At 44.6% G+C, this 27,137-nt stretch overlaps 1 protein-coding gene across 1 annotated transcript in view; it reads left to right on the top strand.

Moving 5' to 3' along the window:
• ADAMTS16 (ADAM metallopeptidase with thrombospondin type 1 motif 16) overlaps window positions 1-27,137 on the top strand; it is a 186,833-nt gene that overhangs the window by 107,686 nt on the left and 52,010 nt on the right. The window contains exon 18 of the mRNA XM_033178754.1: window positions 17,174-17,300. Within this exon, the coding sequence (XP_033034645.1) occupies window positions 17,174-17,300 (127 nt within the window). The remainder of the gene's footprint in view (window positions 1-17,173; window positions 17,301-27,137) is intronic.

Consider the following 27,137-nt stretch of genomic DNA (forward strand, 5'->3'; position numbering starts at 1 on the left):
CATTTGCCTCACTTTTATGGAGAGAGTTTCAAATGGGGTGGTTTCTAAAAGTCTAAAACGTTTTCTCTTGGGGAAATCCTGACTACAAATATGTGTGCGTGTGACACATACACATAAATTTTTAGTTCTGTGGCACAGAGACTGAAAAGAGATTGAGTTGTAAAGATTCTGATTTCACTTTCATGAACCTGGGTGCCTGCCGGGGTAAGATCACTGTGTAAGAAATCTTGTGGAAGAGTGACTGAGATGCTCTCTGAATCATAGGACCCCAGGCCAGCAGCATCAGCGTCACTTGGGAACTCCTAAGAAATGCAGATTCTTGGGCCCCTAGCCCAGACCTGCTGAATCAAAAGCCCTGGGCATGGGGCCAAGTAGTCGGTGCTTTTAATACTATGTCTCAGTGTCTATGATGCACAGGAAAGTCACTTTCCATTGTGTTTTCACCAGGGGACTTCTTTCCAAACACATCATATGCAAAGGACACTCACCAGTCCCTGGCTTGTACTCCAGGGAGCCCCCAGAGAGATTTCTGGAATCTCTGGCATTCAGAAGTCACAACGAGAAAATGATTGCCCTAGGGGAAAAACTGCATTTTAAGGAAAAACAATAACTCCACTGAATGCAGCAGTTAATTTTAAAGTGGCAATCAGAAGATTGCCTCTCAGGCATTGGGATAGGGAAAGGCCGCCTTTCTGACCTTTGAAAGGTAAGTGTAGATGCCTTAGTGCATGGGGGAGAAAACCGAAGACAAAGGCTTCCCTGGAGAACTCCCAGGAAGCAAGCCTGAGGATCATTCGCAGACCGACCCCCCCATATGACTTTAATCATGGTAATTTTGTAAAAAGAGGAAAACAATTTCTGTTAACAGAATCCCAAACCCTACTGATCTTTATGGATTAAAGTCAACACTTTACCCTCAGAAGCAAATTGAAAGCCAAACCCATGATGGAATATGCTGCAATAGGTTCCATATGTTTTTGTCTCCATCAGCCTAGGTCTCTGCGTGTACACCAGGCAGGTTCCATCCCCCTATGCAGGAAAGGCCGTGCCACACGTAAGCATCAGTTTGCTCCCACCACCTTCTCTCAAGGGTCCCCTGTTACTCATCTTGTCATGTCTTTTTGCCCGGAGGGGATGCTTCTCCTCTCCAAATGAAATTCTCCACTGGTGCTCTTCATCCCATTATCCACACTTCTTATCATCAAATAAACCCTTTTTTTCATTCAATGTCATTCTTCCCTCTCCTTCCCAACCATTCCTTTTTCTTAAATGTGCTCAGGCCTCCATAATCTTAAACTCTTCTTTCTCCTACTCCTCTTCTTCCTTCTTTGCTTTTCAATGTGAAGCTTGTGAATGCAAAATATCTGAGACAGGTCTTGGTTAATTTAGAAAGTTTATTTTGCCAAGATTAAGGACACTGCTATGACACAGCCTCAGAAAGTCCTGAGACATGTGTCCAAGGTGGTCGGTGGTGCAGTTTACTTTTGTACATTTTTAGGGAGACATGAGATATCAATCAATATGTGTAACATGTACATTGGTACAGTCTGGTAAGGTGGGACAACTCAAAATGGGGGCTTCCAGGTTACAAGCAGATAAAAGACAAAAGGCTGCATTCTTTTGAGTCCTTGATCAGTCTTCCACTGAACACACTATTTAGTCTGGCTCAGCAGTTCTGCATTTTTACATAAACAATAGGGGTGAGGAAGCAATCAGATATGTGTTCCTCTCAGGTGAGCCTCAGAGGGATGACTTTAATGGAAGGGGAGGCAGGTTTGCCCTAAGCAGTTCCCAGCTTGACTTTTCCCTTTAGCTTAGTAATTTTGAAGTCCCAAGATTTATTTTCCTCTCACAAGGTTTTCTTCAGTGCAATCCATACTTCCTGTTTGCGTTCCCACTGAGGGACCACCAACTCATCCCCAGTGCCTCAGTTTCATCTCTGTAATCCACATCATCTTTGAAGATCATCCAATCCAGACCCCGCCTGGTCACCACATCGACAGGCTCTTCCTCAGCACTTCCTCCCTGGCCTCCCTGCAGCCTTCAACAGCTGGCCACTGCTCCCTTGAAATTTCTTTCCTCTGGATTTCCCAGACCTGTTTATTTCCATGAATGCAGATGTCTAACAAGATCAGGGCCCTCTTTTCTTTGTATTCTCCCTTAGAGTGATGGCTTGTCAAATGCTTTTCCCCACCATCACTACCCAGGAAGAGGCTTGTGTCTTTTTGTGTGAATCTCTGCCTCTATCTCTGTTCTCTTGTCAGTCCTACACCTATGGTGGCCTGAAGGGCACCTTTGCTTGGTTTGCCCCGTTGTAGCAAATTCACACTGTCTTGGCAACAGGGGTCAGTTTCCCAGTTACCTCAGATACTTCTCTGGGCTTTTCACAGGCAGGTTTGATTTTTTTCAAGTTACCCAAGAATCTCTGATCATTCATCTCGCTCTCCCTGTTTCTAGTCCTTTTCCCCACTTCCAGTAATCAGTTATCAGATCCATCTTGACACCTATTCTCTTGAGCTTCCTAGATACATAATCATACCATATAAGCTTTCCCCTTGTCATAACTTTCATACTCCTTATATTCTTTTTATTTTGTCAAATTGTGTCAGCCGGCATCTCCAAAATAATTTTCACTAATAATAGTTAATTTTTTTTTATTTCTGACCTTAATGGTAATATTTCTAGTGTTTCCCATAATGCTAGCTTTTAGGTTTAAATGGACATACAAGTACCTACATTTATATATATAGATACAGATATACACACATAAACACACAAACTCATACAAATATTCAGATATAGTGATGTGAGTAGATATCCATCTGTTGTCTGTTTTATTAATATTTTTATCAAAAATAGAGGGTAAATTTATGAAATGCTGAACTTTATTACATTTATGGAGTTTATGTTTGTCCTTTAATCCATTAAATGGTAAAATATATTAACATATTTTCTTGACAGTGAACCATCCTTACATTCCTGCTGTGAATCATTATCTGGTGATTTCTTTCTTTCTAATATGCTATTTGATCTTGCCTTCTCTTAATTTATTTGGTATTTTTCACATTAATACTCCTAAGTATTATTGAGCTGTAGTTTTCTTTTGTGTGTTAAAATATACTACATTCATTTCTATAAATGCTGGAAATCTTTCATATTTTTTATGCTCTGGAACAATTTAATAGCTTTGGTGTTAACTATCTCCTAGCATTTGATAAAATATATTTGAAGCAGCTGAATCAGTTGCTTTTTGAAGGAGTTAGATCTTTGATAAGTTTTTATGTTATTATGTGTGATAATTAGACTACTTAGATTGTTTATCCCTTCTGGAGTTAGTTTTTCTAATTAAGGAAACCATCTTTTTAAATGTATAATTTAAATTTAAATTTTATATATTTGGAAAGAGTATTCCATTAGATTATTTTCATTTCTTCTACATGTAAATATTTTCTTATTCTCATTTCTTGTCTTGCATATTGGTGCTTACTACTTATTTTCTTCATGAAGTCAATGTATCAATGACAGTTTCACCAAGAAAATAGAAACCTTTCTAGGTATTTCAAGCAAGAAGTTAATTAATACAGAGGATTGGTTGTTTACAAAATAGAAAGATTGAAGGAGTAAAGGCCAGACATCAGTAGCTTTCAGAGTTACTCTGGATTTTGAAAAGCCAGAGAGTTGCAGAAACTTTTAGAGATCAATGGTGATGATTACAGATAATCCAGTACTGGAGCAAGTGATTCCCAGGAAATGCTTTAAGATGGCCATAGACCTTTGCCTCTGCCAAAGCCCATCCTTACATGCACTGCTTCCAGAGATGGGAGCATGTGGCTTCTCACTCTCTTTCACCTTCCAGATCTCGTGCTAGTGCCTCTGATTGGTGGGATCTAACTGAAAGCTTCACAGACAAGAGTTAGAAAATGTACTCCTGATTTTTAGAACCTGTGATACAGAGGACAGTGTGAAAGAACAAAGTATGCAAAGTTGTATGTTATTATGTTCAACATATTGACATCTGTTTCTAATATATTGACTTTTGTTTCGATATCAGATCCCTCTTTCTGCTTTCTTGGGCTATCCTTTATTTCTAACATCCTAATTAAAAATATTTGGTTCACTTATTTTTATTCTTACTCATATATTGACGTAAGTATTTAAGGCCATGAATTGTCCTCTGAATATTGCTTTAGCTACATTCCACAGGTTATCTTTTGTAGCATTTTCATCATTATTTTCTTAAGTAAGTTTTTTTGGAGCCTGCTACCTGCTCTTCTTTTTGCTCTATTTCTATTAATTGCTAAAACTTTCAAAGGAACACTTTACATTCCTCTTTTATTTCCTAATTATATACTTACCTTATGTGTTTGTCATCCATCAGTGTTCTCAACTGAAGATTCTACTGTCCCTCATAAGGAGCATTTGGAAACCCGTGGCAGTATTTTAGTTGTCATGATAATTGGGAGAGGGATGCTCCTGACATTTAGTGGGCAGGATCCAGGGTTGCTAAAAGTCTTGCAATATGCAACTGCTGTGCTACATAACAAGGAATGCTGTTGCCTAAAATGCTAATAAAGTCTCATTAAGGAAAACAAAAGATTTCTAAAGTCACAGCTAAAAAATAACTGGCGGAGGCAAAACTTGCACATACATTGGACAAACACAGTGTTTTTCATTGAGGTTTAAATATTTTTACTACATTGTTACTAAATTATCACATGACTTACTAGATCCAGACTTCCCTGTTATCCAATTAACAGGTGAAAGTTCTGGGACTTGGACCTGGGACTTTGCCCACACTGAGGCAGTTCAAGAGTGAAGCCAAACAAATGTCTCCAATAAGGAAAAAAAAACTAAGGCCATGAATAAAGTCAACTTCTGTTTCTATTTAAAAGCAAAACAGATTCCTTATTTGCTTAGTTAAGAGACTATACCTTGCACAGAATCATCAATGATCATAAAGGCATGATTATTCAGACTTGAACAAAAGGTTTGAATTTCACGTGTTTTTAATTTCAAAACAGGAAACCAAACTGAAGCCATTATTTATAGAATCACACCTCCTTAAAAGCCATAAGAGTTTGGTTAAGAATTTAAAAATGGACTTTAAACTTGAAAAGTAAGTGTAAGTAGAGGAACAGATTAATTTTCACCTGTATTCATTAGACCTCTAACTGTTTTAGAAAAATAGTATCATTATTCAGTATGCTTCTTATTTAAATTACATCATCATAACTATTATACTTAAGGAAGTCCGTAAGATTTTCTGCAGAACATTTTAAAACAAACATTTGTTTCTTCTTCTAATTTAATAGTCTCTCAGCCCTAGTTAGCAAATGGAAAGTGTGTTCATAAAACGTCTTCAAATTGCATCTCAGCATTGATACATGAGTCAGTCATCGAAATTGTGCCCCAGTTTGCCCTTAAGTAATACATAAAGAAAAGAATACACCCCTATTTTGATGATGTTTCGGGGGATAAGTATTAGTTAATCCACTAGTAACTTGTCCACGCTTAGAAGTTAATGAATATAACAGAATTACCCAGTGGCTCAAAAACTACTTACTAAGTGAAGTGACAAACTAATCCACGCTTGCTACTGAAATTATAACAATGAATAGCACATGCCCTCTGCCCCCGAGAAATCTATTCTAACAGACGACACACAAATGTTAACAGAACCTTATAATTAGAGTCACCATGTAATGCATTACTGGAATGCAAACAGGGGTGTAATGATGTAATGCAAACTGCAACGTAATGCAAACTACAACGTAATGCGAACAACTGGGATGCTTTGAAAGGAAAAGATGTTACTGCTACCATTTTTCAGGGCAAATGTGCATAAAGCTGAGCTAACTGGACATGAACCGTTTTTATTCACAGCACTTCTGACACCAAATCAGTGGGGTTTTTCCACACTAACAACCAGTTCTCCAATTCTGTAGATGCTGCTAGCTGGGTGTCCTATAATTCAGTTCAATTCTGATACTGACTACCTGGAATTAGCCTCAGACCCCAGAGGGTAAGAGCTCAATTCCCCAAGACTTTCCTCCTCTCAGATGCCAGTTTCCAGTCTTGGGTCTCATGAGTACCCACAACTTGCCTACAAAGTCAGGGGTTCCCACAGGCTTTCCCTTTCAGGTTTGCTAATCTGCTAAAATGGCTCATAAAACTCAAGAAGCCACTTGATTTGCAATCATGGGTTTACTATAAAGGTTACAAATGACGAAGAGTTACATAGGTCTTGAGGTCTCCAAGGGTCCTGAGCACAGGAGCTTTTGACCCCATGGAGTTGGGATGTGCTACCCCCACCATGTGGATGTGTTTACCAACTACCAATCTGTCTGAACTCCATCATTAAAGAGGTTGAATGACATCAGAATGATTGATTAAATCATCAGCCATCAGTGATTAGCCAGGTCTCAAGCCTCTTTCCCCTCTCTGGATGTTGGTGAGGTCGGGAAGTGAGGACTGAAAGTTCTGTATTCCAGAGATCCCAGGGGTCTTAGGAGCTGTGTGTACTAATCACACCGGGGTAAACTGAAATAGAAATCAATGGTGGCTTCTAAGTTTGCCCAGAGCAGACTTATGCTTCTCAAAGGGTAGTCCTTGGTCCAGCATCAGCAGTAGCCATTGAGCCTTTGTTAGAGATGCAAATTCTAAGACCCAACCACAGACCTGCTGCAGCTGAAATCTAGAAGCAGAGCCTGGCACTCCTTGTTTTAATGAATGAGCCCTTTCAGGGTGCTCTGATACCCCCTCAAGCTTGAGAACCAGTGAGTCAAGGAATCTAAAGAAGCGAGTATTTGAGTCTGATTGAAAGGAATGAGAAGAAACCTGCCGGGGAAGCCCAGAGGCATGGCTGTGGGGGACAGCACCCCAGGTGGAGAGAACAGCAGGTGGACGGCCCTGGGGAGTCAGAGGACCATAGAAGAGCTTGCAGGGCAGGGTCACAGCATCACAGGGCTAGAAGGGCAAGGCTGGGAAGTCCAGAGCTTAAACAGAAAAAAATGGGCTTTTAATCTGGGAGTGGCAGGAATGTGTGCATGTGTATGTATATTTTTAAAAGGAAATGCCATTTTTAAAAGGACATTCATTTGCTGGAAAACAGAAGCTGATCCAGAAGAGAGTGCTGCTTTCCCTCCTGAGGGTGGGACTGGTTGTGAGGCCTTGACTATGAGACCTTTGGGGCCCATCATTGCCCACCCCTCGGTACCTGTGTCTGTGTTGGGTGTGACGTGTTGGCTCACAGAGCTGGTCCACTACTATCTCAGGGACACTGACAGTGATATGTTTCTGGGAGATCACCTCCTTTCCACTGTGCAGCGATTTGGGTCATCGTGCACAACCTCTGTGAATCCTGTACACACCTGTGCATGTCTCTGACCCGCTGAGTCCCACCTGAGCTGCAACTGAGCCTTGTCCAGCATCACAGATGGAGCGGGATCCTGTGACCACTCAGGCTTCTGCAGATTCCACTTCTACTCTCATCTCCAACACAAGGACACATCTGTTGAATCCAGGTTCAGGCAGCTGAGCATCAGAATTCTAGAAATCCACCCTGTTTACTGTAAAAAGTATCTGAGACAGATCTCAGTCAATTTAGAAGTTTATTTTGCCAAGGTTAAGGATAGGCAAGAAAAAAGGAATACAGAATCCCAGAAACACAGTCTGTGGTTTGTGCCTTTCTCCAAAGATGATTTATTTTGAGATCTTCAATATTTAGAGGGGGAGAAGTGGACTGAAGGGGAAAGAGTAAGGTTATGGTCTCACTACTGAATCCACAGGTCGCAAGGGAAAAGGAGCAGGCAGGCAATCGTCAACCGAGTATTCATCTCACTCAGTAAATCGGCACTGTACACCAGATAAGGTGAACATGCGGTAGCTACCAGTGGGGGTGTTTAACCTCGTATCTGCGGCTTGCTTTTTAGGAACAAAAGGAAAGGCAGCTTTTTGCATGACCCAGTTTTCAGCTTGATTTTTCCTTTTGGGGTAGTGAATTGGAATCCTGAGTTTTTCTTTTCTTTTAGCATTACTCTCGCCCCACGGTGTTGCCCCCTTTCAAAGGCTGCCCTGAGCGGCTCCCTCCCCACATCTCCACTACACCTGCCTGGGGGGATGTTGGACACTCAAAGGCCAATCCCAAATCCATCTTGGATTTTCCTAAATTGATCTTTTAGAACAGATGTTGAAACTGCAAACTTACCAGAGTGCTAGAAATATTTACTTGTATTGCCTTTCTGTTGCCCCAAGGGATTGAGGTCCATCTTCAATGGACGCCTCCTTAGTCCTCTTGCTTTTAGTCTGTAGTGGTTTAAATCTTGTTCTTTCATAGAAATATTCTTCTTCAAGAGGCTCAATATGTTAAAATAATGTTCTTACATTTTTAGAGTATGTATCAAAGTCATTTTTAAATAACCTATTCCTGATCAAAGATCACTAAAATCAGAGAAATAATTGCAAAATTCACCTTAAGGGGTCATCATGCACTTACCTGGGTTAAATATATAATTCTGCCAAGTTAGCAGAGAGATGACTGGTTTTACAAAACTCAGAGGGCCCTATGTAACCTCTCTTTCTGCTTTATCAATGCTCAAAGGGCGAAACCCCAAGAAATGGGTGGTTTGGGGCTTAGAGCCATGAGCTCCTACAGTGGCTCCTGCTTTGGAACTTAGGAGAGCTGCCCTCCTCTTTACACTTGAGAAAACTGGTAATGTGCGGAGTGTGACTTTCCCTTCTGAATGGCCCCACTCCTTTTGACTAAGCAACGCCAAAATGTCAACCTTGTTTTCAATGTATATTTTAGAGACTTTCAATTTTCCTTAAGTCAGGAGGGGTTTGACTTCTGTCAAACTGGCATGAGAGATTTTCGTGCCTGGTATCTACAGTCTGCTCCTTTCCTCCTCTGAGACAATCTCTTTGTTGTATTTCCTTATAAGCAAACTCTGAGTTGTCTGAGTCCCTCTAAGTTGTACACGGCTTGGGCTGCAGAGGAGTACAGGTGTTCCACCCAATCTGCAGGACTCCTTCATCCGTATTTCCAAAGGCAGTGATAAAATCACTTTTAGATCTGAATGTATTTTGTGTTTATTTTATTTTATTTATTTATTTATTTATTTATTTTTATTTTTTATTTTTGGAGACAGAGTCTCGCTCTGTCACCCAGGCTGGAATGCAGTGGCACAATCCTAGCTCACTGCAAGCTCCACCTCCTGGGTTTAGGCCATTCTCCTGCCTCAGCCTCCCGAGTAGCTGGGACTACAGGCACCCGCCACCATGCTCGGCTAATTTTTCGTATTTTTTAGTAGAGACGGGGTTTCACCATGTTAGCCAGGATGGTCTCGATCTCCCGACCTCGTGATCCACCCGCCTTGGCCTCCCAAATATTTTGTGTTAATTTTATTTATTTTATTTTATTTTTTTATTTTTATTTTTTATTTTTTATTATACTTTAAGTTCTAGGGTACATGTGCATAACGTGCAGGTTTGTTACATATGTATACTTGTGCCATGTTGGTGTGCTGCACCCATCAACTCGTCAGCACCCATCAATTTGTCATTTATATCAGGTATAACTCCCAATGCAATCCCTCCCTCCTCCCCTCTCCCCATGATAGGCCCCGGTGTGTGATGTTCCCCTTCCCGAGTCCAAGTGATCTCATTGTTCAGTTCCCACCTATGAGTGAGAACATGTGATGTTTGGTTTTCTGTTCTTGTGATAGTTTGCTGAGAATGGTGGTTTCCAGCTGCATCCATGTCCCTACAAAGGACACAAACTCATCCTTTTTTATGGCTGCATAATATTCCATGGTATATATGTGCCACATTTTCTTAATCCAGTCTGTCACAGATGGACATTTGGGTTGATTCCAAGTCTTTGCTATTGTGAATAGTGCCACAATAAACATACGTGTGCATGTGTCTTTATAGCAGCATGATTTATAATCCTTTGGGTTTATACCCAGTAGTGGGATGGCTGGGTCATATGGTACATCTAGTTCTAGATCCTTGAGGAACCGCCATACTGTTTTCCATAATGGTTGAACTAGTTTACAATCCCACCAACAGTGTAAAAGTGTTCCTATTTCTCCACATCCTCTCCAGCACCTGTTTTTCCTAACTTTTTAATGATTGCCATTCTAACTGGTGTGAGATGGTATCTCATTGTGGTTTGATTTGCATCTCTCTGATGGCCAGTGATGATGAGCATTTTTTCATGTGTCTGTTAGCTGTATGAATGTCTTCTTTTGAGAAATGTCTGTTCATATACTTTGCCCACTTTTTGATGGGGTTGTTTGTTTTTTTCTTATAAATTTGTTTGAGTTCTCTGTAGGTTCTGGATATCAGCCCTTTGTCAGATGAGTAGATTGCAAAAATTTTCTCCCATCCTGTAGGTTGCCTGTTCACTCTGATGGTAGTTTCTTTTGCTGAGCAGCTCTTTAGTTTAATGAGATCCCATTTGTCAATTTTGGCTTTTGTTGCCATTGCTTTTGGTGTTTTAGACATGAAGTCCTTGCCCATGCCTATGTCCTGAATGGTACTACCTAGGTTTTCTTCTAGGGTTTTTATGGTAGTAGGTCTAACATTTAATCTCTAATCCATCTTGAATTAATTTTCGTATAAGGAGTAAGGAAGGATCCAGTTTCAGCTTTCTACTTATGGCTAGCCAATTTTCCCAGCACCATTTATTAATAGGGAATCCTTTCCCCATTTCTTGTTTCTCTCAGGTTTGTCAAAGATCAGATGGCTGTAGATGTGTGGTATTATTTCTGAGGACTCTGTTCTGTTCCATTGGTCTATATCTCTGTTTTGGTACCAGTACCATGCTGTTTTGGTTACTGTAGCCTTGTAGTATAGTTTGAAGTCAGGTAGTGTGATGCCTCCAGCCTTGTTCTTATGACTTAGGATTGTCTTGGCAATGCGGGCTCATTTTGGTTCCATATGAACTTTAAAGCAGTTTTTTCCAATTCTGTGAAGAAAGTCATTGGTAGCTTGATGGGGATGGCATTGAATCTATAAATAACCTTGGGCAGTATGGCCATTTTCACGATATTGATTCTTCCTATCCATGAGCATGGTATGTTCTTCCATTTGTTTGTGTCCTCTTTGATTTCACTGAGCAGTGGTTTGTAGTTCTCCTTGAAGAGGTCCTTTACATCCCTTGTAAGCTGGATTCCTAGGTATTTTATTCTCTTTGAAGCAATTGTGAATGGAAGTTCATTCATGATTTGGCTCTCTGTTTGTCTGTTACTGGTGTATAAGAATGCTTGTGATTTTTGCACATTAATTTTGTATCCTGAGACTTTGCTGAAGTTGCTTATCAGCTTAAGGAGATTTTGGGCTGAGACGATGGGGTTTTCTAATATACAATCATGTCATCTGCAAACAGGGACAATTTGACTTCTTCTTTTCCTAACTGGATACCCTTGATTTCTTTCTCTTGCCTGATTGCCCTAGCCAGAACTTCCAACACTATGTTGAATAGGAGTGGTGAGAGAGGGCATCCCTGTCTTGTGCCAGTTTTCAAAGGGAATTTTTCCAGTTTTTGCCCATTCAGTATGATATTGGCTGTGGGTGTGTCATAAATAGCTCTTATTATTTTGAGGTACGTTCCATCAATACCGAATTTATTGAGCGTTTTTAGCATGAAGGGCTGTTGAATTTTGTCAAAAGCCTTTTCTGCATCTATTGAGATAATCATGTGGTTCTTGTCTTTGGTTCTGTTTATATGCTGGATTACGTTTATTGATTTGCGAATGTTGAACCAGCCTTGCATCCCAGGAATGAAGCCCACTTGATCATGGTGGATAAGCTTTTTGATGTGCTGCTGAGTCCGGTTTGCCAGTATTTTATTGAGGATTTTTGCATCGATGTTCATCAGGGATATTGGTCTAAAATTTTCTTTTTTGTTGTGTCTCTGCCAGGCTTTGGTATCAGGATGATGTTGGCCTCATAAAATGAGTTAGGGAGGATTCCCTCTTTTTCTATTGATTGGAATAGTTTCAGAAGGAATGGTACCAGCTCCTCCTTGTACCTCTGGTAGAATTCAGCTGTGAATCCATCTGGTCCTGGACTTTTTTTGGTTGGTAGGCTATTAATTATTGCCTCAATTTCAGAGCCTGCTATTGGTCTATTCAGGGATTCAACTTCTTCCTGGTTTAGTCTTGGAAGAGTGTAAATGCCCAGGAAATTATCCATTTCTACTAGATTTTCTAGTTGATTTGCGTAGAGGTGTTTATAGTATTCTCTGATGGTAGTTTGTATTTCTGTGGGGTCGGTGGTGATATTCCCTTTATCATTTTTTATTGTGTCTATTTGATTCTTCTCTCTTTTCTTCTTTATTAGTCTTGCTAGTGGTCTGTCAATTTTGTTGATTTTTTCAAAAAACCAACTTCTGGATTCATTGATTTTTTGGAGGGTTTTTTGTGTCTCTATCTCCTTCAGTTCTGCTCTGATCTTACTTATTTCTTGCCTTCTGCTAGCTTTTGAATGTGTTTGCTCTTCCTTCTCCAGTTCTTTTAATTGTGATGTTAGAGTGTCAATTTTAGATCTTTCCTGCTTTCTCTTGTGGGCATTTAGTGCTATAAATTTCCCTCTACACACTGCTTAAATGTGTCCCAGAGATTCTGGTATGTTGTATCTTGTTCTCATTGGTTTCAAAGAACATCTTTATTTCTGCCTTCATTTCGTTATGTACCCAGTAGTCATTCAGGAGCAGGTTGTTCAGTTTCCATGTAGTTGAGCGGTTTTGATTGAGTTTCTTAGTCCTGAGTTCTAGTTTGATTGCACTGTGGTTTGAGAGACAGTTTGTTATAATTTCTGTTCTTTTACATTTGCTAAGGAGTGCTTTACTTCCAATTATGTGGTCAATTTTGGAATAAGTGCGATGTGGTGCTGAGAAGAATGTATATTCTGTTGATTTGGGGTGGAGAGTTCTATAGATGTCTATTAGGTCTGCTTGCTGCAGAGATGAGTTCAATTCCTGGATATCCTTGTTAACTTTCTGTCTCGTTGATCTGTCTAATGTTGACAGTGGAGTGTTGAAGTCTCCCATTATTATTGTATGGGAGTCTAAGTCTCTTTGTAAGTCTCTAAGGACTTGCTTTATGAATCTGGGTGCTCCTGTATTGGGTGCATATATATTTAGGAGAGTTAGCTCTTCCTGTTGAATTGATCCCTTTAACATTATGTAATGGCCTTCTTTGTCTCTTTTGATCTTTGATGGTTTAAAGTCTATTTTATCAGAGACTAGGATTGCAACCCCTGCTTTTTTTTGTTCTCCATTTGCTTGGTAGATCTTCCTCCATTTTGAGCCTATGTATGTCTCTGCATATGAGATGGGTCTCCTGAATACAGCAGACTGATGGGTCTTGACTCTTTATCCAGTTTGCCAGTCTGTGTCTTTTAATTGGAGCATTTAGTCCATTAACATTTAAGGTTAATATGGTTATGTGTGAACTTGATCCTGCCATTATGATATTAACTGGTTATTTTGCTCGTTAGTTGATGTAGTTTCTTCCTAGCCTCGATGGTCTTTACATTCTGGCATGTTTTTGCAATGGCTGGTACCGGTTGTTCCTTTCCATGTTTAGGGCTTCCTTCAGGGTCTCTTGTAAGGCAGGCCTGGTGGTGACAAAATCTCTAAGCATTTGCTTATCTGTAAAGGATTTTATTTCTCCTTCACTGATGAAACTTAGTTTGGCTGGATATGAAATTCTGGGTTTAAAATTCTTTTCTTTAAGAACGTTGAATATTGGCCCCCACTCTCTTCTGGCTTATAGAGTTTCTGCCGAGAGGTCTGCTGTTAGTCTGACGGGCTTCCCTTTGTGGGTAACCCAACCTTTCTCTCTGGCTGCCCTTAAGATTTTTTCCTTCATTTCAACTTTGGTGAATCTGGCAATTATGTGTCTTGGAGTTGCTGTTCTCGAGGAGTATCTTTGTGGTGTTCTCTGTATTTCCTGAATTTGAATGTTGGCCTGCCCTACTAGGTTGGGGAAGTTCTCCTGGATGATATCCTGAAGAGTGTTTTCCAACTTGGTTCCATTTTCCCCCTCACTTTCAGGCACTCCAATCAGACGTAGATTTGGTCTTTTTACATAATCCCATACTTCTTGCAGGCTTTGTTCATTTCTTTTTCTTCTTGTTTCTTTTGGTTTCTCTTCTCGCTTCATTTCATTCATTTGATCCTCAATCGCTGATACTCTTTCTTCCAGTTGATCGAGTCGGTTACTGAAGCTTGTGGATTTGTCACGTATTTCTCGTGTCATGGTTTTCATCTCTGTCATTTCATTTATGACCTTCTCTGCATTAATTATTCTAGCTATCAATTCTTCCACTCTTTTTTCAAGATTTTTAGTTTCTTTGTGCTGGGTACGTAATTCTTCCTTTAGCTCTGAGAATTTTGATGGACTGAAGCCTTCTTCTCTCATTTCGTCAAAGTCATTCTCTGACCAGGTTTGATCCGTTGCTGGTGATGGGTTGCACTCCTTTGCAGGGGGAGATGCGCTCTTATTTCTTGAATTTCCAGCTTTTCTGCCCTGCTTCTTCCCCATCTTCATGGTTTTATCTGCCTCTGGTCTTTGGTGATGGTGACGTACTGATGGGGTTTTGATATAGGTGTTCTTCCTGTTTGATAGTTTTCCTTCTAATAGTCAGGACCCTCAGCTGTAGGTCTGTTGGAGATTGCTTGAGGTCCACTCCAGACCCTGTTTGCCTGGGTATCAGCAGCAGAGTTTGCAGAAGATAGAATATTGCTGAACAGTGAGTGTACCTGTCTGATTCTTCCTTTGGAGGCTTCCTCTCAGGGGTGTACTCCACCCTGTGAGGTGTGGGGTGTCAGACTGCCCATAGTGGGGGATGTCTCCCAGTTAGGCTACTCAGGGGTCAGGGACCCACTTGAGCAGGCAGTCTGTCCATTCTCAGATCTCAACCTCCGTGTTGGGAGATCCACTGCTCTCTTCAAAGCTGTCAGACAGAGTCGTTCGCATCTGCACAGGCCTCTGCTGCTTCCCCTTTTGTTGTTTAGCTGTGCCCTGTCCCCAGAGGTGGAGTCTACAGAGACAGGCAGGTTTCCTTGAGCTGCTGTGAGCTCCACCCAGTTCGAGCTTCCCAGCGGCTTTGTTTACCTACTTAAGCCTCAGCAATGGCAGGTGCCCCTCCCTCTGCCTCGCTGCTGCCATTTCGGTTAGATTGCAGACTGCTGTGCTAGCAATGAGGGAGGCTTCGTGGCCATGGGACCCTCCCGGCCAGGTTTGGGTATAATCTCCTGGTGTGCCCGTTTGCTTAAAGCGCAGTATTGGGGTGGGAATTACCCGATTTTCCAGGTGTTGTGTGTCTCAGTTCCCCTGGCTAGGAAAAGGGATTCCCTTCCCCCTTGCGCTTTCCAGGTGAGGCGATGCCTCGCCCTGCTTCAGCTCTCGCTGGTTGGGCTGCAGCAGCTGACCAGCACCAATTGTCCGGCACTCCCCAGTGAGATGACCCCAGTACCTCAGTTGAAAATGCAGAAATCACCGGTCTTCTGTGTCACTTGCACTGGGAGCTGGAGACTGGAGCTGTTCCTATTCGGCCATCTTGCTCCGCCCCCAGATTCTTTTGTGTTAATTTTAAATCAACACTAGTTTGGTTCTATTTATTTTTTCCCCTACTGCATTAACTCTTTTGAGACAGGGTTTCCCTCTGTCATCCAGGCTGGAGTATAGTGAAGCGCTATTTTGGCTCACTGCAGCTTCTGCCTTCCAGGCTCACGTGATCCTCCCCTCAGCCTCCTGAGTACCTGGGACTACAGGCGCATGCCACCATGCCTGGCTAATCTTCATATTTTTTGTAGAGATGGGGTTTCGCCATATTGCCCAGGCTGGTCTCAAACTCCTGGACTCAAGCGATTCACGTGCCTAAGCCTGTCAAAGTGCTGGGATTGCAGGTGTGAGCCACCATGCCTGACCCTGCATTCACTCTTTAATATCATTCCTCAAAGTGTCTTTTAGCTATATATATATATTTTTTTTTTTTTTTCTTTTTTTGTCGGAGTCTTGCTGTGCCGCCAGGCTGGAGTATAGTGAGCGGCATGATCTCGGCTCACTGCAACCTCCAACTCCCTGGTTCCAGCGATTCTCCTGCCTCAACCCCCTGAGTAGCCGGGAATATAGGCACATGCCACCACGCCCAGCTAATTTTTGTATTTTTAGTGGAGATGGAGTTTCACCATGTTGGCCAGGATGGCCTTGATCCCCTGACCCTGTGATCCACCCGGCTCGGCTTCCCAAAGTGTCTCTTTTTTATTGTGGCAAAATATATGTAAAATTTGCTATTTTCACCATTTTTGAATGTACATTTTAGTACTATTAAGTACATTCACATTGATGTGCAAACACCACCAGCATCATTTCCAGAATTTTTTCATCTTTTCAAATGGAAACTCTGTAACCATTAGACATTAGCTCCCAATTCCCCCTCCTCCAAGATCCTGGTAACCATGATTCTACTTTCTGTCTCAATGAATTGACTATTCCTGGTACCTCACTTAAGTTAAAGTCCCTTTGGGATAAATTTAATTAATTGAAATATTAAACAAATATAGGAATGTTCACAAAGTCTTAAATAGATAGAGGCTGAGAATCAAACAAACTTGCATTTCCATCGACTTCCTTCTATACAACACCTAAGTCATGATTGTTAAAGTTAGCCTTTCGGATTTAGTTCTCTGAATTCTCTGGTGACAAACTGCTTGTTATTTTATTGTCTGTGTTTCCTGCTGATTTATTACTATTTCTTGTTGTCATCTCAAATGGAAACGTGGAATAGGCATATTTAATATTGGTGTTTCTGCTGAAAATCCACTGGTGTTTTCAGCTGTGGAAAGAGTAGAAAAGAAGCAGGTACATTTCAGCAAATGTATGATGACATCAATCGCAAAACGAATGTTGACTTTAAAGATGTTAAAATAAAAATATGGAGGGAAAATATATGCATCTTAAAATGAATGAAACTCACTAATTACAACTTATAAAGACAGATCAGAAAAGCAGAATATTAATAGTTGGCCAGTTGGTCATTAACACGAAGATATGCCGGTATGGCTAAGATTTTTTGAAAGAGATTTTATTAGCACACCGTCTGCCTTTTACTGTGGGGCATGCATGTGAGTCTTTATTCTACATTTTATCCTTTTCTACAGGACAGATGACTGTGAGAGAGGGCTGCTACAGAGACCTGAAGTTTCAAGTAAATACATCTTTCTGCAATCCCAAGACTCGACCTGTCACGGGGCTGGTGCCTTGCAAAGTATCCGCCTGTCCTCCCAGGTAAGAAGCATCGTGTTCATCAAAGCAGGTTTCCCAGTTTGCAGACGTGCTCAGCGAGTCTTATAGCTCCTGATGTAGAGAGAGACGTGCTGATTGCCATCATGTCACTCATAACAGTGGAGAAGCAAGGGGACAAGAGCTTACTGGACAAGGGACCTAGAGAGTATGTTTAGTTGGGAAGTGGTCTGGAAATTCTTGTGGCTGTAAGTGGACATTCTTAGAATGGCGTCCTATTTGTTGTATTTGTGCTTCCATTGGTTGCAGGCTGGCAGGATTGATAACATGCTATGGTGATAATGATGCATTCTCTCTTAGCCTGCTGTCCTGTCCACTAGTGTGTGCTTTTCTTGCCGAATGAAACTTGCTGGAAGAACACATCAAAAGGCCTGCCAGTGGGGAATGGACCCTGGATTCCTCAGTGCCTTACAAACATACAGTTGTGAGGGCTGGAGCCACAGAAAGTCAGGGCTCTTGTCATCCTACTCTACCCTCACTGCTACTGCCCCTAGGAGTTCCTAAACCCAAGCTTGGGTTCTCTAAGGCAGGATGTGGGGAAGGACCCCTTGAGGCAGCCATGGTCCTACTGCACTGTCAGGAGCTATCACGTCTGGGCAAGGCCTTCATCCTGCTGTTCTTCACTTTCTTCATCTTTACGTGGGACACGTCACAGAAGGTTGTGAAAACTGATGCAGGATTTTTCTCAGGCTCTTTGCTGGACTCCCAGCAGGGGCGCCTTGTCTACTTGGCCTCTTGCACTCAGCCCCTTGTGGGAGGGAGCATGTGAGCAAGTGAGTACAGGATCCAGCTCGTTGCTCTGAAGACATAGGAGCAAGCTCCGAGTAAAGCCCGCAGCCAGACCAGGCGTGTTGCCTGGAGAGGAGCACAGTGGTACCCAGGCAGGGTGTGTGCCCGTGACCCCAGATCCTCAGAGTGGGTGTTAGTGTGCTAATTAGCTTTTTTTTTTTTTTTTTTTTTTGAGACGGAGTCTCGCTGTGTCGCCCGGGCTGGAGTGCAGTGGCGCGATCTCGGCTCACTGCAAACTCCGCTTCCCGGGTTCACGCCATTCTCCTGCCTCAGCCTCCTGAGTAGCTGGGACTACAGGCGCCTGCCACCACACCGGGCTAATTTTTTGTATTTTTGGTAGAGACAGGGTTTCAACGTGGTCTCGATCTCCTGACCTTGTGATCCACCTGCCTCAGCCTCCCAAAGTGCTGGGATTATAGGCGTGAGCCACCGCACCCGGCCTAATTAGCTTTTTTAGTTCCATCATCCACAGCCCAATGAACAGAGGTGTGTTAGCAGCTCAGTCAGCCCTGACCCTGTAGTGTGGGGCAGCTGCCCTCCACCAGCGAGGGCAAAGGGCCAGCCTTTCTGGTACCCACACTCAGTGGGCCCCAAGCTCTTGTCCAGCATCCAAGAAGAATGAGGTCATGCTTGACCACTGAAGGATGGTGAGGGCAGATAATTTTATCAAGCGATAAAAATAGCTCTCAGCAGAGAGGGGAGCTGGAGAGGGTATGAAAATGGCAGGTCGTCTTCTCCCAAAGTCAGCAGGTCTCCTCCCTCAAGTTAGGCCATCTCCCCTCTACCAACTGAGCCTGGGGTCTTTAGAGGCACAGGATGGGGGCAGGCCAGGCCATATGTACTATTGGAAAGGGCAACATTCGATTGCTTAAAAGGCATTATTGAGAAAGAACCAATTGAAAGAGAGTAGGCAAATAGGAATGGAAGTTCTCACTCTGGTCTGTGGGTTTTGGGCTGTTTTTGGCTTGAAGTTGGGGTTTCATGGGGACCTGGCCCTGTCTGCCTAGGATTTCTCTGCCTCCTGCCTCTATTAAAATGCACCTGAGATCACATATTTACAGAATGAAATTCTAGCTCGAACTAGATCTTTCAAATAGCCCAAGGCACTCAAAGACTTAATACAAGATAGTCTAATACATTTTGATGATAAAGATCCACAATAGCTGGCAAATTGATCCCAGGTTTGCTGAACTATGCCTCAAAGCATGAAGCTGGGTACTCTCCCCGAGGCAATAAAGTACAGGAAGGTGGGAGGCACTGTCTTTTGTTGGAGGTGCTACCCCTGGTCTCTCTCTCAGTAAAGAGAAGGAGGTCACTTACCAACATTTGAAGAGCCAGGACCCTTCTTGCAATCACAGTAAGGAGGACACCTCCTTGGGAAGATCTTGTCCTTCCAGCACACCTGCCCCTGATGTGATTGGGGACATGTCACCTTATAAAGCCACCAGCCCTGCCTCAGTCACGGTTCCTGAACCACCACTTCCCAAGACCTGCTATCGAGAGAGATGCAGTCAGAATTTACACAAGAAATTAAGTGCTTAAGATGCAGCACACTGAGGCGTGGGACACCCTCTGGGGGACTCTTCCCGGTATCAACCAGGGCCTATGGAGTTGATGCACACCCATGATGATGTTCCAAGGCCCTCAGCTGTCCCTGAGCCAACCCTGTGAGCCACTGCAGGAGAGCTGACTGCTGGCCTTTCCCACCCTGACAGACCTCCAGCCTGTGCTGAGCTCCATGACAAGAGCACAGCCCACTCACCAGGGGCTCCCTCTGTGTCTGGAATGACACACCAAATACAGACACACCCACATCGTTTAGGAAATAAACCCCATGGCTGGCTGAGGCAGTATGCAGCATGGCACCATTGTGGGCAAAAGTGATCTTCCTGTCTGAAGGAAATGGAGACCCCTTGCTGAGTTGTGTCAGAGAAAAATGAAGCCAAATACTGGGTAAAGTGGTCAGGAGAGATTTTAGTCAGTGATCCCTGCTGCAATAGGGAAAACATTGTGGCCTGAAGTGAACTCCTCTTCAATCAGCACAGATATTTTGCAGGCATTTTACAGGGAGATTAGAAGAGCGGGGAGGGGCAGAACCAGGGCTCAGGAGAGTTGGGGAGGTGAAAACCTGCAAAAAGCATAAAGAAAGGTTGGTCCTTGTGAAATCTCTCGGTTTGCCAACTGGCGATCATAGAAGTGAGGCTCCCACCTTCCCACAGAGACTGGAAGACAGGGGTCGTATCTTCAGGTGTCAGCCGGAACAAACAGGAAATGCTTTGGGAAGCCTTGAGATTTCTCAGACAGGCACTTTAAAAGGGGCTGGGGTTATCTTAGGGATGTAGCCTTGAGCTGTTAGAAACCATGTTGGTGTTTGTTCAGGACTTTATAAGCCCAGGTGAGGCCTTGTGGTGAAGCAGGCTCAGAGGAACCTGGCTAGAGTTTGGCCAAGGACAGAACATTGTCAACTGCTGCAGCAACTTGACCTCCCACCCCCTGCTCCCTAGACAGTGGAGTCTGCTTGCGTTCCGGTTGGTGTTGACATCACTGTGACCTTGATTGCAGGCCCTTGCCTTGCCATATGGAAATTGGGAGCATCGCTTCCTGTGCTGAATTCCTCTTTCCGTACCGTGTTTAGTCCAGGTCTGTTAAGCGAGAAGCATCTGTGATTCTTCAAGGCACCTAGTTACCAGTGCTGTGAAGTGGGGAAACCACTAAATTAGACTTAAAGAAGTGTGTGGGTGTGTGTGCATGTGTGAGTTTCACATGCAGGAGGAACTAGGGTTACTAGTTCCATGTGGAAGTCAATCGGTCAGGTTGTTAAAGCTCAGGGTCATTGGAAATGTTGAGTGCTTGAATGCTGTTTCTCAAGCTAGTCGTATGAATGGATCAAGCATACCCTTGCAGTCTAGTCGGCCCTGGTCTACTCAGTGAAGCCCATCTAGAAAGAATGCTAGAGGAAACTCACCCCAACACAGGAACAAGCTACCAGTGTCTAGGCTCCTAATTGTGTGCTTCGAAGTATCACATAATTCAGATACGAAGTGATAGTTGGGACACCCCTGAAGAGACCCCTTTGCATCTGCAAACTCCACAGGACCAGGCATAGGAAGCAGGAGAGCTGGCGGCCTCAGGGCAGCAGAGAGAAGCAAAAGCAGTGGCAGAGGGGAGCAACTGCGTCCTTTCCCTAGGACGCGCCTCCGTCCTACCGCATGGGGAGAATGCTAGCAGCTGCTTCAGTTCTTTCTTGGAAAGAGCAGAAGAGTTCATTTAAATTATGGTTGCCCATTGTTGCAATCTGCTTGTTGGTTGTTTTCTTTCTTGCCGCCTCCCCCATAGTGCCCAGAGGGACGTCCTCCTTGATACTCACTGCAAGAGGAAACCTGGGATGTTGGGGATGGGCCTGGTGGGAAGGGAGCTCTCCTCCTCCTGGGGCTACTCTTCCTGGTGTTACCCAGACTTCTTCTTCAACCAAACCTCAGGTAGAACATGCTCAACAGGAGATTATGTGGCTGCTCATTTACTGTTACTCTTAGTGGTTTGCTGTTTCTATATCATCTCACCCTGTTTTAAATCTGTCAAAACATTTCTTTCCAAGCAAGACCATAATACAGTTATTGAATTTTAATAATGGAAATCTAAGCAGCTTCTTACATGGTCAGGTAAAATTGCCCTTACCCTCAACCATTATCCAAGACTGTCATCCTCACCTCTTGTATCCATTTAGATAAATCTTTGTTCCTGGTACAGAATTTTCACACTTATTATCTGGAAATATCTCTTTGGAACTGAAATGACAGGAGCTCCCTTTTCCCGCTTGCAGGGTGTACAATGAGGGTGTGGCTCGCTTCTTTGATGGCCTGCTGCCCAAACCTCTATGGGGAGCAGGCAGATGGGCAGGTTGTGGGGCTCCGACCCCACAGCAACGTCTAAGGGTAAATGTTTACAGCTCCTGAATTCCCAGTGGGCATGTGTTACAGTGTGCTTTTCTAGTTTTGCCTTCCCTAGGCAACTTGTGTTAATCAGCTCAGTTAGACCCTTTGCCTTATCCCAAGGACAGAGGGCTTTCTGTATCCTGGGTTCTTGCCTTGGTGTACTGGAAAAATTGTATCACACATGGGCTTGGAGGATGAGTACAAGGTTTTATTGAGTGGAGAGTGGAGGTAGCTCTCAATGAGGCAAATGGGGAGCCAGAAAGGGGATGGAATGGGAAAGTGGTCTTTCCCCTGGAGTTGGGCTGCTCCACAGCTGAGTTCTCTGACCATCCCAGACAAACTCTGGTTGATGGCCCGCTGGCATCTGCTGGTGCCTGTCAGCATGCCCCTCCACCAGTGTGTTTCTCTCGACACCCAACCGCTTGTGTGTTCTTCTACCAATGTGTTTCTCTCGATGTCCAGCTGCTTGTCTATGTGCTGGCTAGGGTCTCAGGGTTTGTATAGGCACAGAATGGGGGCATGGTGGGCCAGGGTGGTCTTGGAAAATGCAACATTTGGACATGAAAACAGAAATGCCTGTCCTCACCTAGGTCCATGGGCACAGGCCTGAGGGTGGAGCCCTCACCAGGGACCCCACCCTTCTCCTCCCAGCACTTCCTTGCCCTGATATGCACCCATATCAGAATCAGATCTTTGCTTTGTCCATTGACACATCCCAAGGAATGAGAAATGTGCCTGGCTCACGTGGGACCTCAATATGTGTTCATAGGAGATGTAGATGAACCATGGTCCCATTAGGCCAGGAAGAGACATTTCAGGCTTGCAGTGTGGCCTTGGGGAAGTGGCTTCACCTCTTGATGCCTCAGTTTGCCCAGCTGTGAGATGACAAAAAGAAAATGTGTGGAGTCACATGCCAAGCTCTGTGAGTCCACTCTCCCTTGAGGCTGTTCTGTAGACAAGCTTGGCAGGTCCTGTCTGGATTGCCACCATTGAGAAATAGTCACTACTCAGACATCACAAAGCTTCTGGAATCAACTGTTCCTTAACACATCTAAACTACATCTGTATGTTCCCACGTGTCTCCCGTGTAAAGTATCTGCCTCACATCAGCCTCCTTCAGGCGCTCCCCTGGGAGGACCCCAAAATAGGAGCATTTGCAGTATCCTTGACTCACCATAGTGCTGCAACCGAAGGTCTCATCAGACACTCAGTCACCACAGCTACTGCGACTGCGACTGCGACTGCGACTGCTACTGCTGTGGTCAGTTTGTCAACACTAAATCCACCCGTGGGATCCTTCCAACGCACCTACCTGTCTGTTCCTTGACTGTCCACTCAAATGGTCTCCCCTGATTCAGTCTCTCGCTCCTGCCATCAACAATAACTGCCTGGAAGAATCCTCAAGGTCCATTTCTCCTTCCCATCTTTGTTAATAGAAGCCCCTGCCCCATATACTGTATACACCCACCTGCACGGGGATCCGGGCTGGACACAGTTTCTGTCCTCCCAGGCTGAGGTCTGGCCCATGGGATGCGAGCCTGTGCCCTCCATGCCAAGCCCTCAAGAGGCAGCTGCTCCTTCCTCTTCCTCTGCCCACCTCTGTGGCTGCAGCAGGGCCTAGCCTTAGTGAGCTGCTGCAGCCCCTTGGGCGGGGGTCACCTCCTGGGGGAGTAGAGGGCCAAGACGGAGGTAGTCGAGCCTGGTGACCTGGAGAAGGACTGTGCTCCCCCTGCCCCGCAGCTTCCCACCAGCTCAGACTTGCACAAAGGGAACTGCTCCCTCTCGTGTTAAGCCACGCCTGCTGGGTCTAGTTGGTGCAGCTCAGCCACATTCTGAGCTCATACACACCTCACCTGTGACCTCTCGGCCCTGAACACCCCTCTCCAGACAGGCCATGCCTCTTGTCATGCAGCTCCTATGCTTCAGGATCCACACTGATGTTGTCCTTCTGTCTCACTGCGTGGCTGGTCTTCCCACCGCTCACTGCCCAGGACCCCGGAGCCCCCACCCAGGCAGAGTCCGTGGCAGTGCTGGAGCCCTCCCCTCACCAGCACCTGATCTGCCCTGCTTCACCCTCCCTCCCCTACACTACCCTGGTCACCTCAGCCTAGATAACCCCAACTCTTGACCTACTCCGCACATGGAGATTAGCAGTAAATGCTACCCCCAAAAGCCCATGTTCTCACTCTAAAAGTGTGGTCACCCAAGGATGGTACACAATCCTTGCACCTGTCCCTGGGTCATTTGCTCCCCACCTCCCAGGACATTGGGTTCACGTCACCTGCAATTTCCTCCGTCTCCTTGCCCCACACTCTCCACCTCGGACCTCAGACTAAAGAGAAGGAAGCAATGACCATCCCTTCCTCTTGCCAAAATCTCTCTGTGCCTGCAACCCCCCTACTCTGCCCTCCCTCCCATCACAAGGGGTAGATGGCCCAAGCCTCTAGAGGAGCCTTTGGAAGTTACCTTTTTTATCCATGTAAGTGACCTATTTTGCCCTGTGGTTCCTGTTGTCTTTCTGGCTAGGCCTCCCCTGCCTCCGCCTCTTTATGCTTGGTCTTTCTGATATTGAGAGATTCGGAGCCAAAGACATCCCTGCATTCTGCTGTGTCCTATCTTCCACACTTGACTCTTTCAAACACAATTTAATACACATGTGCTGTCAAGAGCACTGTATGCTGGAAGAAAAGGTGCAGTTCAGCAGCAGAGGGCCAGTCTAGGGGAAGCTGGAGCTGATGTATCCGACAGCAAGTAGAAACATGAGACTGAGGCTGCCCCAAATCCACTTCAGTCAACCCTGGAGCCCCCCATCCGATGGCACCCTTTGACACGTGGACCTCATATTTTGGAAGGTTCATATTGCCCTCTGAAAGCGGGAACTTTGAGACAATACAGAAGCCGCTCTATGAACCCGATGCCATGCTTTCCCGTCTGGGAGAATCTTTTTTTTTTTTTTTTTTTTTTTTTTTTGAGACGGAGTCTCGCTCTGCCGCCCAGGCTGGAGTGCCGTGGCCGGATCTCAGCTCACTGCAAGCTCCGCCTCCCGGGTTTACGCCATTCTCCTGCCTCAGCCTCCCGAGTAGCTGGGACTACAGGCGCCCGCCATCTCGCCCGGCTAATTTTTTTTTGTATATTTTAGTAGAGACGGGGTTTCACCGTGTTAGCCAGGATGGTCTCGATCTCCTGACCTCGTGATCCGCCCGTCTCGGCCTCCCAAAGTGCTGGGATTACAGGCTTGAGCCACCGCGCCCGGCCTGGGAGAATCTTAAGAACCAAGTCGATCTCCCCACCCCTCATCCAACGCCCGCAAATAGCAGGGGCCTGATCGCACGTGAGGCTCAGTAAATTTATGTCTCACAGGAGAAACAAGGTCTCCAGACTCCCCTCCCACAACTCTCCTGCACTGGAATTCTTTCTGTGGAGTGGCCTGGTTGGCATGGGTTATGTCCATGGGCCGGAGACAGACAAAGGCACGGGGTGGCATTGCACCTTGTCAAAGGTGCAGCCATGACACTGCCTGCCTCCCTGGGCCTGACCCTGCCTTCCCCACTTCAGGCATGATCCAGGCCTCCTGTCTCCTAGGATGAGGTGAGGATTCCACGTAAACGCTTTCATGTGTGATGAATTCTCACTAAATCTTGGCTATGATTATTGTTGCTGTAAAAGGAGAAATAAATTCACAACAGTTATGTATTTAGTCTATAAAGCAAAACTATCCATGGCAAAAACACAGAATAACGGACCTCCATTGCATAGATCAACCCGTGGGGATGGTCGTTTCATTGTATTATTTTAACAATTGAGTTGGGAGCACAGATTTTAATTTAAAATGTTACTTTACTTTTCTTCTGAAATGCAAAATATATTTCTATTATGTTCTGGATACTAACAATTTTTTCGTTCCTGATTCAATGGTCAGGAAACCCATGTCCCATTTCTCTGAGGATGGAGTGTGCATCTTTCTTACCGAATTATGTCTCCCTGCGAGCCTTCCCTGGCCTCGAGGCTGCAGGTGCTCCGACCTGTGTCCTCAGCGGCCTGGCAAAGCTGCAGCCTCAGCCCTGAGGGAATAAGGAGAGCTCTCCTTCCCCACAGTTCGTGCTCTGTCTGACACTAAGTGGGGCCCAGTGGGGTGTGATCTGGTGTTTCATGTTCAACTTGAAGGAGGGTCCCACAAGGATTGAGGGGTGGAACCTGTAAAACATCTTAATCCATAGCCTTCTCGCTTTTAACTTAAATGAAAAAGGAAACCTGCTGTGCTGGCTGGAGCCCCAGCCTCCTCCTCAGCACCCAGAGACCATCCTGCAGCCTTGCAGACTCCTGCAATTGCATTGCCGGATGGGATCCCCTAAGTCATAAATCTCTGCCGGGGGCAGGGTGTTGGGTGTCTAGAAGTCTTGCCGGAGATTCTCTTAAAATGTCTGTGCAGCCTCGGTCAGCAGGAGTATCCTGGAGAAATAACAGGCATCAGCAATTCCCACCTGTTCCTCCCAGACGGAGGGGAGCTGCTCAGCCTCCAGCTCTCGCTCGTCCCGCTCCTCCCTCACAGAGAGCCTCCTCCCTGCGCTGGCACCGCCCAGACAAGCAGCCCACAGCCCTCCCGTGGCTGCCCTGCCTCCGTCTGCATTCTAGCATGAATCAGGCATTTTTATCACTTGCTTTTGAAACATAGATGATAAATCACACAAATATTTATTCCCTTTATACTTCTCAGTTTATCTAAATGGAGTAGCTCTTCAGGTCATTGATCTTAACTCTCATTTTCTAAGCATTAACACTAATCACACACCTTCCTGGACAGGGGATTGGAGATAAAAGAGGAAATGCTTTCCAGATGGTAAATGGAGACTTCCCCCTCTGTTTTTCAGGACTCTTCTAGGGACGCCAAGTAAGAGTCTAGATAACGCTGAGTAAGAGTCTGAATCACATATCGTGATCAAATGCTTTGTTTTCTGTGTAGCCTCGTCTCCACTTGATATTTGGATGGTTTATTCTTCTTGCTTATACAAAACCCATTAGTGGAATAATTCCTTTTACAACCAAGATACATGGGTCCGAAGCTCTGCCTGCTTGTTGCACGCTCTAGAAATGAAAGATAAGG

The sequence above is a fragment of the Trachypithecus francoisi genome, unplaced genomic scaffold (genome assembly GCF_009764315.1).
Source record: "Trachypithecus francoisi isolate TF-2019V2 unplaced genomic scaffold, Tfra_2.0 Lachesis_group2, whole genome shotgun sequence".
Taxonomy (NCBI): domain Eukaryota; kingdom Metazoa; phylum Chordata; class Mammalia; order Primates; family Cercopithecidae; genus Trachypithecus; species Trachypithecus francoisi.